The sequence below is a fragment of the Echinops telfairi genome, unplaced genomic scaffold (genome assembly GCF_000313985.2).
Source record: "Echinops telfairi isolate 266 unplaced genomic scaffold, ASM31398v2 ScPeMD7_7424;HRSCAF=8462, whole genome shotgun sequence".
In the NCBI taxonomy this organism is placed as follows: domain Eukaryota; kingdom Metazoa; phylum Chordata; class Mammalia; order Afrosoricida; family Tenrecidae; genus Echinops; species Echinops telfairi.
In genome coordinates this window covers 45789479-45805665 of record NW_022111324.1, presented here as the reverse complement: position 1 = coordinate 45805665, position 16187 = coordinate 45789479, and the positions used below count along the sequence as shown (strand labels likewise).

The 16187-nt window shown below is 56.1% G+C and overlaps 1 protein-coding gene across 3 annotated transcripts in view; it reads left to right on the top strand.

Moving 5' to 3' along the window:
* The first annotated feature begins 1010 nt into the window (after nucleotides 1–1010).
* The window catches only part of TMEM9 (transmembrane protein 9), a 23817-nt gene continuing 8640 nt past the window's right edge, over nucleotides 1011–16187 (top strand). Inside the window, exons 1-5 of one of the 3 annotated variants that reach the window (XM_004699789.2) lie at nucleotides 1011–1050; nucleotides 1633–1735; nucleotides 3583–3674; nucleotides 11552–11660; nucleotides 14591–14722. In XM_004699789.2, the coding sequence (XP_004699846.1) occupies nucleotides 1670–1735; nucleotides 3583–3674; nucleotides 11552–11660; nucleotides 14591–14722 (399 nt within the window). In that variant the 5' untranslated portion in view covers nucleotides 1011–1050; nucleotides 1633–1669. Of the gene's footprint in view, nucleotides 1051–1184; nucleotides 1228–1256; nucleotides 1463–1632; nucleotides 1736–3582; nucleotides 3675–11551; nucleotides 11661–14590; nucleotides 14723–16187 lie in introns of those variants that run through there. The other 2 variants (XM_045298160.1, XM_045298161.1) reach the window with 2 other exon arrangements.

Below are 16187 nucleotides of genomic sequence, written 5' to 3'. Positions count from 1 at the left end.
GAGGTTGTCTTCCTAATGCCTCGACCCTTTAATACAGTTCCTTATGTTGTGGTGATGCCCAACCATAAAATTATTTTCGTTGCTACTTATAACTGCAATTTTGCTACTGTTATGAATCGGGCGACCTCTGTGAAAGGGTCATTTAACCTCCAAAAGGGTAGAGACCCACAAATTGAGGACCGCTGGATTATGGCCTTGGAAACTCCATGGGGCGATTCTATTCTGTCCCATGGAGTCACTCTGAGTCAACCCAAGGGCAAAATAGCAAATCCTTTTACAGGTCAGGAACGGAGGCCCTCCCCTCCCCCGCCCCCATTCTGAGAGGGGAGGAGTCTTTTCCAGGGTAGCATGGTGGCCTGGTGGCCAAGCCAGGACCGAAGTCCACTGGCTGTGGACTCCTCTGCCCTCCACAGCGGACAGCGTCACACTTACTCCTTCGCAGCTGGGACCCTCCCTTGCACACCCACTCTCCAATTTGTTAGAACCAGATCTTGGGGCGTGGAGACCAGTCAGAGGGGAGTGTCAGGCCCACTACTCACATACAGGCCCCGCCCTCCGTACCCTCTGTGTGTGCGTGGAGGGGTGCAGTGGGGTAGCGGTGGTGGTGGTGGTGGTGGTGGTGGTATGTGTGCATGTGTGTATGTGTGTGTGTGCCCCAGGTGTGCATCGCTGAATAACATTTCAAATTGTGGATGAAGACAAAGGCCTTTACTCTGCTTTTTATCATTCTTACTGTTTTACAAATGGATTTCTCCTTAAAACAACATCACGGACAGGGTTAGCCTCTCCCTGAACACGGCGGTAGGGATTTCTTTCACAAGTCACAAAGGTAAGACCGGTTCTAGTTCAAAGGACAGACGTTCCTTTTCTTGTTTGGCCAGGGTTGAGAATTGTCTCCCTCTCCCTTGTGCGAGCCTCCGGCCTAGGAGGAGGTGGGACTTGTTGCCGTGGCGATAGAGCAGTAAAGAAGAGTGACTGTTCCAACAACCAATAGAAGCCGAAAGAGGGCGGGGTCTGCTGGGTCCTGTGTAGCTGCAGCCCGACTCGGAGGTACGTGGCTGGAGTGTTTAGGGTGGTGGTGCTGAGTTTACCGGAGGTTCTGGGGGGTGTCCCGGTCCTACCGAAGACCCTCTGGGTGCGGTGGGCACTGCGGTTCACTTAGATCGGGCCCCACAGAGTTTACCGGAGGTTCTGGGGGGTGTCCCGGTCCTACCGAAGACCCTCTGGGTGCGGTGGGCACTGCAGTTCACTTAGATCGGGCCCCACAGACTCTGCACCCAAAGTTCCCGTCGGGCCTAGTGGGGAGGAGCTGCCGGGCGGACGGAGATGGAGATGGCGGAGGGCGGTGGGACGCGCTGTGCGAGGGTCGGAATCGGGCCTGGTTCGAAGAACTCTAGGCCTGAGGAGGCCGTGTCCCCGGAGACGCGGACCCCTGGGGGCCCCCCTCTGTCGGCCACACCAGGTGGGCAGTGGAGAGGCGGAGACTTGCCGGAGAGATTGCCGCTGGAGCTCCGGAGGCCCTGGAATCTTGGAGCCCAGCCCCAGGCCCCATTCCCACGTCCGGGGGTGGAGAGGCCGAACTGCTGGGGCCGCGGCTTGCTGTCCTTTCCCAACTCCGTATCTCTTCGCCAGGTGCCTCGCGTTGCTGGCTCAGCAAACCTGAGTAAGCATGAAGCTCCTCTTTTTCGTGGCGATGATCGGGTGTTTGCTGGTATTCCCAGCGCAAGCCAGCAAGGTGAGCTCCCAGTACGCCCCGGTGTCCTGCCCGCCCTAGGTAGCTGCTGCTCAAACCCCGCCCCCTCACTCACCTGTGGGGCCCCAGAATCCAGGGAGTCTGACTTGTGCTGGACCTCAGGCCTCCTTCCCTAAGGGTTGAGCCGATGGGGGTGGCATCTGGTGGGGTGGAGTGGGGTGATACCTGCAGCCTGAGGCTGGACCAGACAGGCTGGAGGTGGAATTCCATCAAGAAGTTTGTGTTGGGGAAATTGTTCTCCACACCTTACTTTATTCTGTGTATACTGGATCTGGTTTTATTACCTTTCTGAATCCCTTGAGAGGCGCTCACTCACTGCCATCAAGTGGATGCCAACTCATGGCCACCCTGTAGGACAGGGTAGAGCTGCCCCTCTGAGTTTCTGAGACTGTAATTCTGCGTGACTAGAGATCCACGGGTTGGTGGTTTCAAACTGCCCACCCCGAAGTTAGCAGCCAGACTCAGAACCAGTACGCCAGTTACAACCAGTACGCCAGTTACAACCCACCCAAGGCACTTCTGCACACAGGTTTGGTGATCTGCTTCTGAAAGGTCTCGGCTTTGAAAACTCAGTTCTACTCTGCACACACAGGCTTGCCCTGAGTCGGAATTAACTGCTGGCACCTGAGTATGTACTCCTCTATTTAGGATGATAACCTGAAGGTCCGTGGTTCAAACTCACCAGCTGCTCCGTGGGAAAAAGATGCAGTTGACTTCCCCTAAAGCTTCGGAAACCCGATGTAGAGTTATGATTCAGAACTGGCTCGATGGTAATGGGTTTACTCTAAGGAGGAGGAATCAAGTTTTAGCATGTAAAAATGCTGTGTGTCAGACCTGATAAAGATAGACGTATATGTTCAAGAGGACCAACTAAGCCCTGAGATTCCTGAATTAACTTCCCCTCTTCAAGGCCCAGTCTCCGAGCTGTATCTGGGTGCACCCATGGAGTGTGTGATTGGAAGGCTTTGAAGGAAAGTCAAGTCTGAGAGTTTGTTTGTGTACCCTTTGGGGAATTCCTGACTGAGAAGATTATAATTGCGATGCTGTCTTTTATCCAATCCGGCCAATTCTGTACTCTCCTTTTAAGACAGAGTAGCACCGGCCCTTTGGGTTTCCAAGGCTGTAAATCTTTACAAGAGCAGGACGCCTCATCTTCCTCCTAAGGAGAGGCTGGTGCCTTCAAACCGCTGACCTTGCAGTTAGCAGCCTAACTTGTAACCCACAGCACCCCCAGAAAACAAACCCTAATTCACTGCTGTCAAGTCGTTTCCGACTCCTAGCGACCTTATAGGACAGAGTAGAACTGCCTCTGTGGGCTTCTGAGACTAACTTTCCGTGGGAGTAGAAAGCCTCATCTTTCTCCCGAGGAGCAGCTGGCGGATTCATACTGCTGACCTTGTGGTTAGCAGCCCAACACATAAACCACGACTCCACGGGGACCCCTTTATAACTGAGAGTGCTTGGACATTCCCTTGGATACATCCTTTTCCTTACTCAGCCCTGCCTTTTCCTTCCCCAAACCCTAGCCAAGGAAGATGGAGATGGTTGGGATGGGGATGGACAGTGGTGCACATGTGGGTGTGAGACCCAGGACAGCAGGTCCCAAGCACCTCACTTCGGCAGTGATTTTTCTGGACAGCCTCCTGTGAGTCTGAGCGATTTCCTTCTTGAGGGCCCTGTGAGGTAGCATCTTTGTTACAGAGCTCATTGCTGGCAGAAACGCGCTGGAGAAAAATGAAAAGCCTCCTCCACAGGGCGGCTCCCAATTGGGAGCCTTGCTAGAACGCTGGGGCCTGCTTCCCTGATCTGTGTTGTGTTTTCGCTTGCAGAGTTCTGAAGATATCCGGTGCAAATGCATCTGTCCTCCCTATAGAAACATCAGCGGGCACATTTACAACCAGAATGTGTCACAGAAAGACTGGTAAGGCTTTGCATGGACTGCCGGGTGTATGAAAGGCCCATTGAGCCCCTGGAGGATATGCTTGCTTCCTCAATCCTAGCGAGCAGTGGTTCTCAACCTGTGGGTGGCGACCCCTTTGGGGGCTGAACGACCCTTTCACGGGGGTTGCCCGATTCATAACAGTAGCAAAATGACAGTGATGAAGTAGCAACGAAAATAATTTTATGGTTTTTTTGGGGGGGGTCACCACCACATGAGGAACTGTATTCAAGGGTGGCAGCATTAGGAAGATTGAGAACCACTGCTATAGAGCCTGGGAATGGAGTACTTTGACTGTAACGCACAGTCCATTGGAAACAAGACCCCAGTGTCTTGAATTTCAGCTGAGGAGTTCCTGGTCAGAGGGCTGAATTTTGTCCTTTTGTGTTACATCTGAGTCTTTAGGGTTACATGTAAATGGGGGTAGAGATGTCGAGTGAGGTAAGTATTATGGGCACATGTGATAGAACGCTCTGTACTTTTCCTAAGTCCGGCTGCATGTTTTCGTTTGTGCCAGCCTCTCAATAACAGTACATGGTAAACGGGGTTGGGTTTGGGTCCCGGTTTATAATTGCAGAGGCTGAACCCTGGAGAGAGAGAATTTAAATGATACTACTGAAGTCTTAAATAAGTTCCAGGATCCTTTGCTTAAAAGAAGGACCCTGGTGGTATTGTGTGGGGGTAGGCCAGCCCCCCACAACTAATCGCGGGTTCAGTAAGCGTAATTGTACAGTGAGGAATATAAAGATTATAATTATAATAAAGCCATAGAGAGCATGAGAGTTATAGAAGACAGTCAAATAAGGAAGTCAGACACATTACATGGTAGCATGCTCACCTCCTGGATGGCCATGATCTTACCATCCAGGTCCAAGCACAGCATGGGCCAAGGGCAGGAGAGCGAGGCGAGGTGGGATGGTTTATTGCTAACCAAGGCTTGTATCTACTTAGGGGGCATGATTATAGGTAATCACGCACGTCACAGGAAGGGGCTGTACAATAGGCAATACAAGCAATAGGAGGGGAATATACAATGGGCATAGATGTAACAGGAAGGGGATGAGCTAGGGGTGTACACATGATAGGAAGGGGAGGGACTAGGGGTATACATGTGACAAGAAGGGCGGACCCTAGATTCATGATGGTGGCCTAACCTTGGTCACCCTTGAGTGTGGGCCCTACTTAGGGTGGGACAGACTATACAGTCTGATTGCTCTAGATGACTGATAACCTTTAGGGAGAATAACCCCTGACCTGCTTCAGTTGACCTCCAAGTGGATAGTCATTTACCACATGTAGCAAGCAGCTAGGTTCGGCATATATTTGGGAGAGACAACTTGGGAGAAATCTCTGCTTCCCACAGTATTGCAGGCTAAGTGTTGAGCTGGTGATCACCGTGAGGTTGGTGGTTCAAACCCACCAGCCACTCTGAGGGGAAAAGAGAAGGGCTGACTGCTGTGAAGGTCTGCAACCTTGGAAACCTCTTATAGAATTGCTGTGAGTCAAAATCAACTCCGTGGTAGGGGGTTTTACTTAAAAGAAGGCGCCCTGGTGCTGCTGTGACTGAAGCATGAGGCTGCTCACTTCACAATCGGTGGTTCGAACCCACCAGCCACTCCATGGGGAAGAGATGAGATCTTTGGTCTGGGAAACCCTAAAGAGCAGGTAAAGTGGAGGACCCGCCATGAGATGGATGGACACAGTGGCTGCCCCAGTGGACTCTGGCCTATCAGTGGTGAGGCTGGCGCTGGATGGCCCCCTGACAACAACAGCAGCACGGGGTTGATATGTGTAGGGATGGGCTCGGTGGCAATGGCCTATTTTTCTTCGGTTTGTTTGCTGGCTGGCTTTTAAGAGAGGGAGAAACAAGTAAGATTGTATTCAGAGAGGGTGGATTTCTAATCCAGGCGGTTGGTGGAGCCGGGAAGCCTGGACCCTGCAGGGACGTGAGCACGGGCAGATGGCTCCTGGATCAGGCTAGAGTAGAGAGGTTCACATCAGACGGGGGCCTGGGGCCAGTGGGTGCAGTACTTGGTTGTAAGTGAGCTCTGGGGAAGTTCAAGTCCCCAGTGCTTCCCCCTCCCCTGCTGAAATGGAATCTCAGTGAACATGGAGCCCCTGGAGGATGTTTGCCCCCCATTCCTGTAGAGCCTAAAGAGTGAGGGGCAGCAGCCTTTCTTCCCGCCCCTGCCCCTTAGGCGATTATGGTACAGCTAAGCCTGAGCAGCATGTGGCCACGATGAGACCAGCAGGCGTTTCCACGTGGGACGGTCTGAGTGGGGCTTCCTGAGAGGCAGTCTACTTAGATGCAATCTCTGGACGCAACCACTTGCTCGTTGCGTGACAAAGGAGAAATGGTGTCTAGCACTCAGTCCAGAGCCTGGCACAGAATACGTGGGGCAGAAACTTTGGCTGAAATGAGTAGCATCGTATCTCTCCGGAGCCCCCCGAGCAATCCCAGGTTTGTGCCATGGCCTGGGTAAGCTGAGCTCTTCCTGCAGCACCAGCCCCCACCCCACCCCCACCCCGCTCCTGCCCTTCTGATAAACACATGACAGACAGCTCCCTCCAGCGAGTTGATGCCATAGTGACCCTGTCGGTCAGGAGTTTCTGAGGCTGGACTACAGGAGCTCGATGGTGTGGGAGCCCTGCCTCTAACCCGCCTGCATCGCATGCTTTTAGCCCCACACCAGACCTCAAGGCTACAGTCCTGTTCTTGTGTAACACTCGAGGGTTTCAGTGGTACCAACTCTCTCTCCTAAGGAGCCCTGGTGGTACAGAGGCTCTAACCAAAAGGTCTGCAGTTCAAATGCACCAGCTGCTCCTGGGAAAACACTGTGGCAATCCGCTTCTGTTAAGATTTACAGCCTTGAAAACCCTATAGGGCCCTTCTCCTCTGTCCTATAGAGTTGCTGTGAATTGGAATCAGCTTGATGGGTTTGGGTTTGGGATCTCTCTCCTGGGTGGTGCAAACTGTTAACAACACATTTGACTGCTAAATAAAAGGTTGGAGGTTCAAGTCTGCCCAGAAGCACTTTGGACCAAAGGTCTGGCGATCTGCTTCCGGAAGATCAGCCACTGAAAACCTTACGGCGCACACAGTTCTGCTCACACACATGGGGTCAACCTGACACCAACTGGTTTACCTCTGATCTGAGAAGATTGTGAGCTTGAGTTTGGATGCTGCTTTAGGCCAGCCTACCTAGAGAAGCAACACCAGCCAGCTTTTATATATATATAGATATATATATAAAGTTTATATCAAGAAACTGGCTCACACCATTGTAAAAGGGGACAAGTTCCACGGTCATGGGTTCAATGTTAGACTAGTGGCTTCTCCTGACTAACATATCCTTGGAGGCTAATGAACCCTGTATTCAGGGTTGTGGCTGCAGAAGCTAATGAATCCAAGTTGCTAATGATTAGCCGGTAAGATGGCAGGCCACTGACTCATCGAAAGAACCAGAAGTTGAGGCGCCAGATGCAGGATCCAAACCCAACAAGAAGCAAGCCAGCTTCTCCGTATATTGGAGCCCTGGGGGTACAGGGGGAGATGTGTTGGGCTGCTACCAGAAGGTTAGCCATTAAAACCACCAGGGAGAAAGATGAGACTATTACCCCTGTAAAAATGTCCAGTCTCAGAAACCCACAGGGGCAGTCCCACTCTGCCCTACAGGGTCACTTTGAGTCAGATTTGGCTCGGTGGCAGTGAGCCTGCCACTCCCTTGAGAAGATCTCGTCGTGGGAGATTACTGGATACCCAGTGCCAAACCACTGAGCGCCCCGGCCCAGCCGAGCCCATAGGAAACCTCGGCTCGCAGATGCCTGTAGAGAAAGGAGCCCTGTCTGCTGGGTCTCTCAGGCTGAACTTTCTTTCTTCCAGTTAAGGTCAGACTGGCGAGGCTGCATGAACAGTATTAAATCAGGAGCCTCGGGACAGCTCCCTTCAGAGTGATGGTGGCGGGACCAGAGGCTGGGAGCTAAAACTAGGATTTTGGACCCCGCCCCAGGACTCTCACCTCCGAGTCATCATGGGCTTGCCTTGAACCCTTTAGGGCTGTGACCTTGTGCAGGGGGTAGGGGATGCGGCCTTGACATGCGCGTTCTTAGCGCCCTGGTGCCAGGACCAGAGTAGGAGACCAGTTTGGTTGTGGCCTCTGGTCTGTGCAGCAGATTCACACTGGGTTGAATCGGTCCAGTGCTGAGAGAACGTGGGGCTGTTTTCCCCTGCTGCGCAGCAGTAAGCCAGAACAGGCGAAACTGGTCTTCAGATGAAGGCCTAGCCACCTATCCATTCCTGTTGTAGGCTGCTGGTATTCTGCCACCTCGTGTTGGAAACGTGTAACGACAAGCCTATTGGCATTGCCAGCGAGTGGTTTCTGATACAGCAAACCTTATAGGGCAGAGTAGAACTGCCTTCTGCGGGTTTCCAAGCCTGGGAGTCATGGAAGCAGTTGACCGCAGCTTTCCCCCGTGCGGTGGCTGATGTGTTCAAACTGCCGGCCTTGTGGTAAACAGCCTGGCACCTAGCCCTTGGGACCACCAGGTTTCTAAAAGAGCAGCAACCCCAATCATTTTGCCCTAGGACTGTGGCGAGGAGCGGTGTTAGACCAAATACATATAGTATCCCAGAATAGGAAGGAACTGAAAAGCTGGCGAGCTCAGTGGCTTTCAGTCTTTTAAAACAGGTCCTTTCTGTCTTTCAGTCTTTTAAGAAACACATCCTTTCTGCAGACTCATTTTTGGGAACAGAATGTGACATAGAAAATCTGAGTTGCTCTGGCTAAAGAGTGACACACACACACACTCTCCCCCGTTGCACCCTCACCACCTCCACCCTCCTTCACAGTCAGGCTGGGCCACCCAAAGGAGGAACATCGTCCCTGGGACATTCCTCTCCTCCTGCCCCCATCTGTCGGTGAAGAAACAGGCCCAAGAGGCTGAGAGCTTCCCCGTGGGGACAGTGAACGGAAGAGTTGCAATGAAACCAGACCCTCTGCCCACTGCTCCCAAGAGAGCCAAAGAGGTGGTTGCTTGGAGAAGGGAGCTCATAGAGGCTTCCCCTGCTCCCCAGGGGTGCTCGCAGCCAACAAACCAGCGCCCTTCAACTATGTTGTCATTCTTGCTCAGCCTGTGCCCCTCAGTGGAAAAAACAAACCAAACTCATTGCCCCAGATTGGACGCCGACACACAGCGACCCTATAGGACAGGGCGAAAGCCCGTCAATTTCTGAGACAAACTCTTTACAGGAGTAGAAAGCTCGTCTTTCTCCAGGGCAGCTGCTGGTGGTTTTGAACTGCCGACCTTGTGGATTGCAGCCCAACGAGTAACCGCTGCACCGCCAAGGCTCCTATGCTCTTCAGTAACCGGGCCGTTTGAAGGACCCTGGGTTGGCTTTCTCCCAGCTGTTCCCGCCTCCTCTTCCCTGTCCCTCTAGACTCGTGAGAAGTCCACAGACCCCACTGCACCACCTGCGAGGCCTTCCAAGTCCGCCATCCCATATGGCTCAGGAATGGAAGGAATCTCCCCACCGGAGGCTGGTAGAGAAGGACAGGCCATGTTCTCTTGGGTCAGGAATGACAGCCACAGACCACTTGTCCAAGTCCAGCCCCCGGCCTTGTCCATCAGTGCCTTGGGGTGGGGGTGGGGGGTTGGTGGCGGGCCTCCTGACAGAGTGCATTTGGTCCTATGGGAGGAACTCTTACACACCCAGAGGTGAAGCTGGCCTCGTCAGAGGTCTCAGTAAACTCGTGTGCGTGTACTGGAGTCCCTGGGTACCGCAAAGGGTTAATGCACTCGGGCTCGCGGAAGCTTGCTCGTTTAAGCCCAGCCAGAGGCTGCTTCAGCAGCAGCAGCCATTGACCACCCTGGGAGCACAGACACACTGGGCGCCGGGCGTCATAGTCAACTGGGCAGCGTGGATACTGTCTTCATGCCACATACTGGATTTTGAGCCAGCCCCACCCCCAGCCCCACCCCCAGCCCTCCGACTGAACCTCCACCCTTGATCTCCACACTGCACGCCCTGGATGTCAAAGACCCATCCAGATCCAGAAAGACCCAGACTGGGCCTGAGTGTTTTCTGGGGTCGTGTGAGAGAGAGCCCCGAGCTGGGTGCAGCTCTTTCAGCACTGGATGGGCCTGGAAGGTTATCTGTTCTACCTCCTGGGTCCCACAGTGGGGGTGGGGTGGGGGTGGGGAAGCCCTGGGCACAGCCTCTGAGTGGCAGAGCAGGGCCAAGGCCGGGCCTGGCTTCCCTCCCACCACGGTGCTGCTCAGCTTCGTGGGTGGCTGAGGGCTTTCATGCTGTGTCCGTCGAGTGGGAAAGATAACTGCATTCTGTAGGGGGCCTGGCTCCCTCCACGTAGTCGCTGTGCCCAAGGAGTTGGGCACGATGGCCCAGGGAGACGGCCCAGGGAGACGAGAGGAGGCCTGCAAGGAGCTCAGCACAGCCTTGCTGAGGCCCAAGTCAGATGTGGAGCCGCTGAGGGCCGAGGTCTGGCTTTGGGCCCTGGCTCCCACCACCATGGAGCTGCCACTTGGCCTTCCCAGGACTCAGTTTCCCTCCTTTCACATGTAGGGCCTGTGCTCTTTAGCCCATGTTACTCAGGAGCACCAGGGGTAAAAGCAGGCCTAGGGTGGGCACATAACTCATTGCACAGCCACCTCCTCCGTGAACCCTGCTCTGGCAAGCACGGCCCGGCACTGGGAGTGGTGGCAGGGGTCAGGGAGTGGACATGACAGAGATGAACTTCCTGTTTTCAAGGAGCTCAGCCTCCCCAGGGGAAGCCGGATAAAGAAATGAGCATGGGGACTCGGGGCGGGACTCAGCTACATCATGAGGGATACACAGGGTACAGAGAGGTGACTGGGTGACCCACACAGCCCCATGCTCTTGGCAGTGGTGTGGAAGCATGGCTCATTTGGGGAAGCCAGCCCGAGGAACGGGCCGTGGGTGAGTGGTGCAGGAGGTGAAACTGGACAGGCAGAGGCTGTGGACATGTTGGCACGCTCAGAGTTTCTGCTGCGAGGGACTAAGTGTCCGCAGCGAAGGCAGCATTAGATCCAGGCACAAACTAGAGGTGGGACCGCATGAGGGAGGTCAGGTGAGTCACATCTCCAAGCAGAGACACAGCATGAGGAAGAGAAACTAAGGAACGGCCAGGTGGGTTGTGCGCTGGCCTGCCAGGCACAAAGTCAGCGGTTTGAAAACAAGCTGCCCTGTGGGAGAAAGCGGAGGCTTTCTAAGTCCCTGGAGTTAGGGTCGCTGTGAGTCAGAATCACCCTGGCAGCAGCAGGGGGAGTGCAAGAGGGACATCGCTGACATCTGGTGGATGAAAGAACAGGCACTGGGTGAGGATGGTCACCAGGGTGACCATTTGACTTGATCGATGGGGTGCCCGTGGATACAAGCTATGGGACGGGAATGCACATGAAGATGCGAATCTCCAGCGCTGGAGAATTGGGGGGGGGGAGGTGTGGAGAGTAAAGTGGGGGCATCGCCATCATTGGGGAACTGCCACCCCACGGAGAATCGCACCCAGTGGCCCTCTGCTCACACCTCGGCATTCCCTACCGCCGGCCTCCCGAAGGTGCCGCTTAGTCCCATGGGGGTTTCCACTCACCAGCGTGGAGTAGCTCGTGGATAACGAGGTGGCGCGCAGTGAGGCGGCTGCAAGCCCGCCCAGGGGGAGCACGGCATGCGTCGAGGAGGCAGCTGCGGGCGGTGCCACCATATGCTCAGTGCAGGCTGGAGAGCTGGTTCTGAGGGGCAGAGGCATGGCCCTGCCAGCCGGGTCCCTTTACTAGTCTCCTTGCAGCCCTGCCCCACGCCCTGTCTGCCTGCCTGTCTGTTGCAGCAACTGCCTGCACGTGGTGGAGCCCATGCCGGTGCCTGGCCACGATGTGGAGGCCTACTGCCTGCTGTGCGAGTGCAAGTACGAGGAGCGCAGCACCACCACCATCAAGGTAGCCGCGCATGCGCGGGGGCGGTGCCTCACAGCCTCTCCCTCCCTGCTCCCAGCGCGGGGGGGTCGGGGACCCACATACCCTCACAGCCTCCCCCTCTGCATGCTGGGCGTGCTTTATTCTAGAGCATTCCGGGTGGCCCTGGGCCTGACTTTAGGCTGGCTTGGCCACCAGCACAGGGGTCCCCTTCCCATTTCCTTGGCCCCCGCCCTTTCCTCTGGCATCACCTGTTACAGGAGGAGACAGAAGCCCTGGGAGAGTTGGCTGCGACTTCCTTTCCTCCATTTTTTCTGGATTTCCCCTTCCCTCACTTCTCCCACTCATTCAACAAAGAACTTTTGAGCGACATGTTCTCCGCGCCGCACAAGATGCTGGGGTTGTGCAGAGGGGCGCATTGGCCGACACAGGGCCTGGCTTCCTCGAGCGGACAGTCTAAAGGCTTCCAGAGTGACGCTGACCCCCCTCTGGGAAGCGCCAGAGACCTGTGAGCAAGGGCATCAGATGGTCCCTGTGTTTGCCTCTTGAACCTTGTTCTCCACAGTCCTGGGGAGAAGCCAGGAGAGGAGTAACTAGTAGGGAATGAGGGAGGATGACGGAGACCCTTGCCCAATTCCTTGGCCGCCAGGCAGGACTCGTCCAAAGCTACCGAGCCACCCAGCAGGGACGAGAGCCCGCGCACTCCCGGCCCCCTAGTCCAGAGTGACACTGTCCGAGATGGGCGATGCCTTTCCTGCTCTGGCTGTTAAGCCCAGTCCCGCTTTTCCCGAGGGGTCTGGAAGACATGAGGAGAAACTGTGTCAGAAGATAGTTCTCAGCACACCCCAGCCTCTCACAGACTCCTCCTGCAGGCTCTGCTGCTGAGCCTCACCTGGAGGGGAGGGGATCTTGCCACTCGCCCACCTCCCCACCTGGCCTGGGGAGCCAGCCCTCTTGCCAGCCCTGCAGCCCCTCTGTGGTCTCAGCTTTCAGAGAAAGCAGCTGCCTGCCCCTCCCCACCATCGGCATCACCCTGCCAAGCTGTGCGGGCTGCGCCCCTTTCATGTTCCTGCCTTCCCTCTGTGGCTCTGAACTGGCTCCAGCAGCCCCCCCACCCCCACCCCACTCCGCCTGCCCACCAGATGCCCGCCTGAGTCAGATGTCCCCCCGCGGCGGTTCACAGAGAAGGGACTTCCTTCCCCGCACAGGGACCCCATCAGACATAGCTCCCCAATTCCACACGGCTCCCTCCAATCTCCTCCCCACTTCCTGAGGTAGCAGCCAAGGCCCAGACCAGACGGACCCAAGTTGGTCCACTTGTCTGTGGCTGTTGACGGAGCGGTGCATATGCTCCAAAGCCCCAAGCTCCCGGCTGTGTACACCTCTCTTCACCACCAGCTCCTGGCCGCGCCAGGGCCTGGAGGCCATGGTGGCGGGCAGGCACCGTGGCAGTAGAAGCCATTTAGAGAGCGAGTCAGCACATCTGTTGTATCGCTAACATTCACTCACCTTGGATCTCAGGCGAGCTACTTCCATGCTCTGTGCTTCCAGCCACCCCCAGATGAGTGAGGTGCTTTTGTCCTGTAATAACCAGACTATTATGGAGACAGAGGGCGACTGCTAAATTTCTTAGAAAGTTTAGTTCCAAATGCCTACAGCGTGTACCTTGGGAAGCATCCAGCGAGCTGCATTGGAGCTACCTTTTCCGCTCAACAAAGCATCCATCTGCGAGCCTCTGAGGGTGGGCGGGGGGCTTCTTTCAAGATGTCACCGTCTGCCCACCTGGGGCGGACCTTCATGCTGACTCACCCCCTCCTGGGGCGTGGGTGCCTGGCACTTCTGCCTCTCCCCTCCTCACTGGCAGGAGGGGGAGCCAGGTTGACTCCTCTCGCTTGGCCTCAGATCTCGGGCCTCTGCTCTGGCCCTTCCTTCCTTCCTACCTTCACGGGCTCTGCTCAGCCAGGCCCTGCTTGCCCCACCCCAGCAGGGCAGTGTGGGACCCTGGGGTGTCAGGACCCAGACCTCTATCATCGTCTGTCTTGAGGCCCGCCAGCATATTTTCCTTGCTGGGAGCCCTTGGTGCTGGACAAAGGCAGGAACAATGGGTGTCAGTTGGAGAGAGGCAGTGCACAATCATAGAAGTCATGTTCAACAAAGACGGCAGACTGAGCCGGGTGGGTGTGAGTGTGTCCTCTGCCTGCCCCCCTGAGGGTGCTGTTTCCATCTGGACCCTTCCCCACAGCGTGGGCACTTCCACTGACACCACGCCCAAACTACATTACGGGCATCCTCAGGGGACTCTCTCCTGCCCCTTTACAGTGTTCTTTGAGTTTGGGGAAACCAAAAGAGATCTGAAGAGACAGGCCAGGCGGTAGGGTGGGCGGGGTAAGGTTCCCCCAAAGTTCTCCTGGGACAGCCAGGTTGCCCTCCCAGGTGAGCAGGTGCCTCGCTGTGACAGAAAAGAGTCTTGTGGGCTATTGCGCTGGCCTGGGTGCTCACCATCGTAGTTCTCACATTTCCTAAATCTATTCCTGACAAGCCCCACCATCACCGAGTGTCCTTTGAGAAACTCACACTGACCCCTGGGGGGCCACAGGCACAGTCGCTGTAGCCTTCCAGCCCTTGAGTGGCGCTGGCCCAGCAGAGCCCTCTGTGGTCACTGCTTTGCTGGGACCTTCCCTGGGGAGGCGCCCGGAAGAGCATGGTGGAGAGCGTGTCTGTGGCCCACCCTGGACCCAGTCCCAGTCTCGCCGGAACACAGCAGGCTGTCGGGAACAACCCCCCCGAGTGTTTGAACTGCAGCCCCCAAGGTGATGCTTTGCCGCCTGGCCCCGGTGCCTGTCCCCTCCTCCTTGCAGTCACCGCCGGCCCTCTCCCATCAAGTGCCCCTGGCAGCCAGCGGGCCAAGCTGGTGGCGGAGGGCTGTGGCTGCTTCACGGGGCTCTCTCCCCCAGATCATCATCGTCATCTACCTGTCGGTGGTGGGCGTGCTCCTGCTCTACATGGCCTTCCTGATGCTGGTGGACCCACTGATCCGCAAGCCGGACACGTACACGGAGCAGCTGCACAACGAGGAGGAGAACGAGGTGACTACGCCGCGCCGAGTGCCCGCCCCCCCAGGTGTCCTGCATGTCCCCCAGACTCAGGTTTCTCCCCAGAGAACTGTCCCCCGTGCATCTAGGTGAAGCAAGAGGCGGCCCCAAAGTGCTCCCAGTGCCTGGCCCCGGGAGCCATTGCGTGGGTTCCGGCTCAGCCACCCTAACTGAAGGACGGAGTAGAGCTGCTCCTGAGGGCCCCCAGGGCTGTAACTGTATGGGAGCCGACTGCCTTCTCACTGTCCCTCTCTGAGCAGCTGGTGGGTTTGAACCACTGACTTTGTGGTTAGCAGCCCAGGGCCTAACCCATGGCAGGGCACCACCAGGGCTCCTGCTGCATCTCTAAGCAGAGAGAAGGAGGACCCTCCCACCAGGGCAGACACACGCACGCACACACGTCCCACCCTGGGGGCTCAGCTCTGGCCTTTTTCCCAGCCCCCGGGGGAAAAAACAGGGTTTCGCTAGCCAGGAAGGAGGAAGGTAAGTGGAGGTGATGAGATCAGAGGTCACTCACTGGGTGCTGTGCCTGAGGCATCGTGAATCACCCAAGGGCTGGGCAGCTTTTTGGGAGGATGGGACTGTAAACAGCAGCCTTCGGGGCTCACAGGCTCTTGTGGTGGGGGCGAGCTGGACCTGAGCCCAGCACACTCGACAGTCTCTCCCTCCCACCCATGTCCAGGCGATAGGCCCAGGGGTGTCCTGGAGGGCTGGCTTTGCCTGGGTTGGGCCCCGCATGGGAGCAAGAAGCGGTGCCTGAGTCTCCCATGGCTTCCCCATGTGCCGAGGTTGGGGAGGTGCTAGTAGAGGCGGCTTCCTTCAAGAGACCCAGGGGCCTGGGGCAGGGCGGGGCTCTGAAGACTAGGGGAGGGCACGGAGCAGCTGTCAGCTCAGAGAGAGCCTCTGTGGTGGTGCTGCTGGGTGCTTGGTGATGGAGCGAGTGAGGGGACGCATGGACGGGAGAGGCTCAGCCAGGACAGGTCCCCAGAGCGTGAGTGAAAGGCCAGGACAGTGTTGAAGGAAAAAACACAGTGTGTTGCATCATAGCTACCTCCGCATATAAGAACCCCCCAGAGGCCTGGTGCCATAGTGCTTACACAGTGGGCCGTAAGCCACAAGGTTAGCAGTTCAAAACCACCAGCCACTCCTCTGGGACAGATGAGGAGTTTTGACTCCCGTGAACAGGTACAGGGGCGGAAACCCACGGGAGCACATCTACCCTGTGGGCTAGGGCTGCCACGAGGTGGAGTCAACACATAGCAGTGGGATTGGGTTTGGAGAAGGCAGGGTACGGGAGGACCAAGGTTGGGAGTGATGTGAAAGATTTAATGCAATGTAAGCAGGTGCTTGTTTGCCGTGAGTTCTGTGTAACCAGAGGTAAGACAAGGAAGGATAGTGATTTCCACGCTAGCAGAGGTAAGAGAAGGAGGTGCAGTGACTTATGTGTAACCAGAGGTAA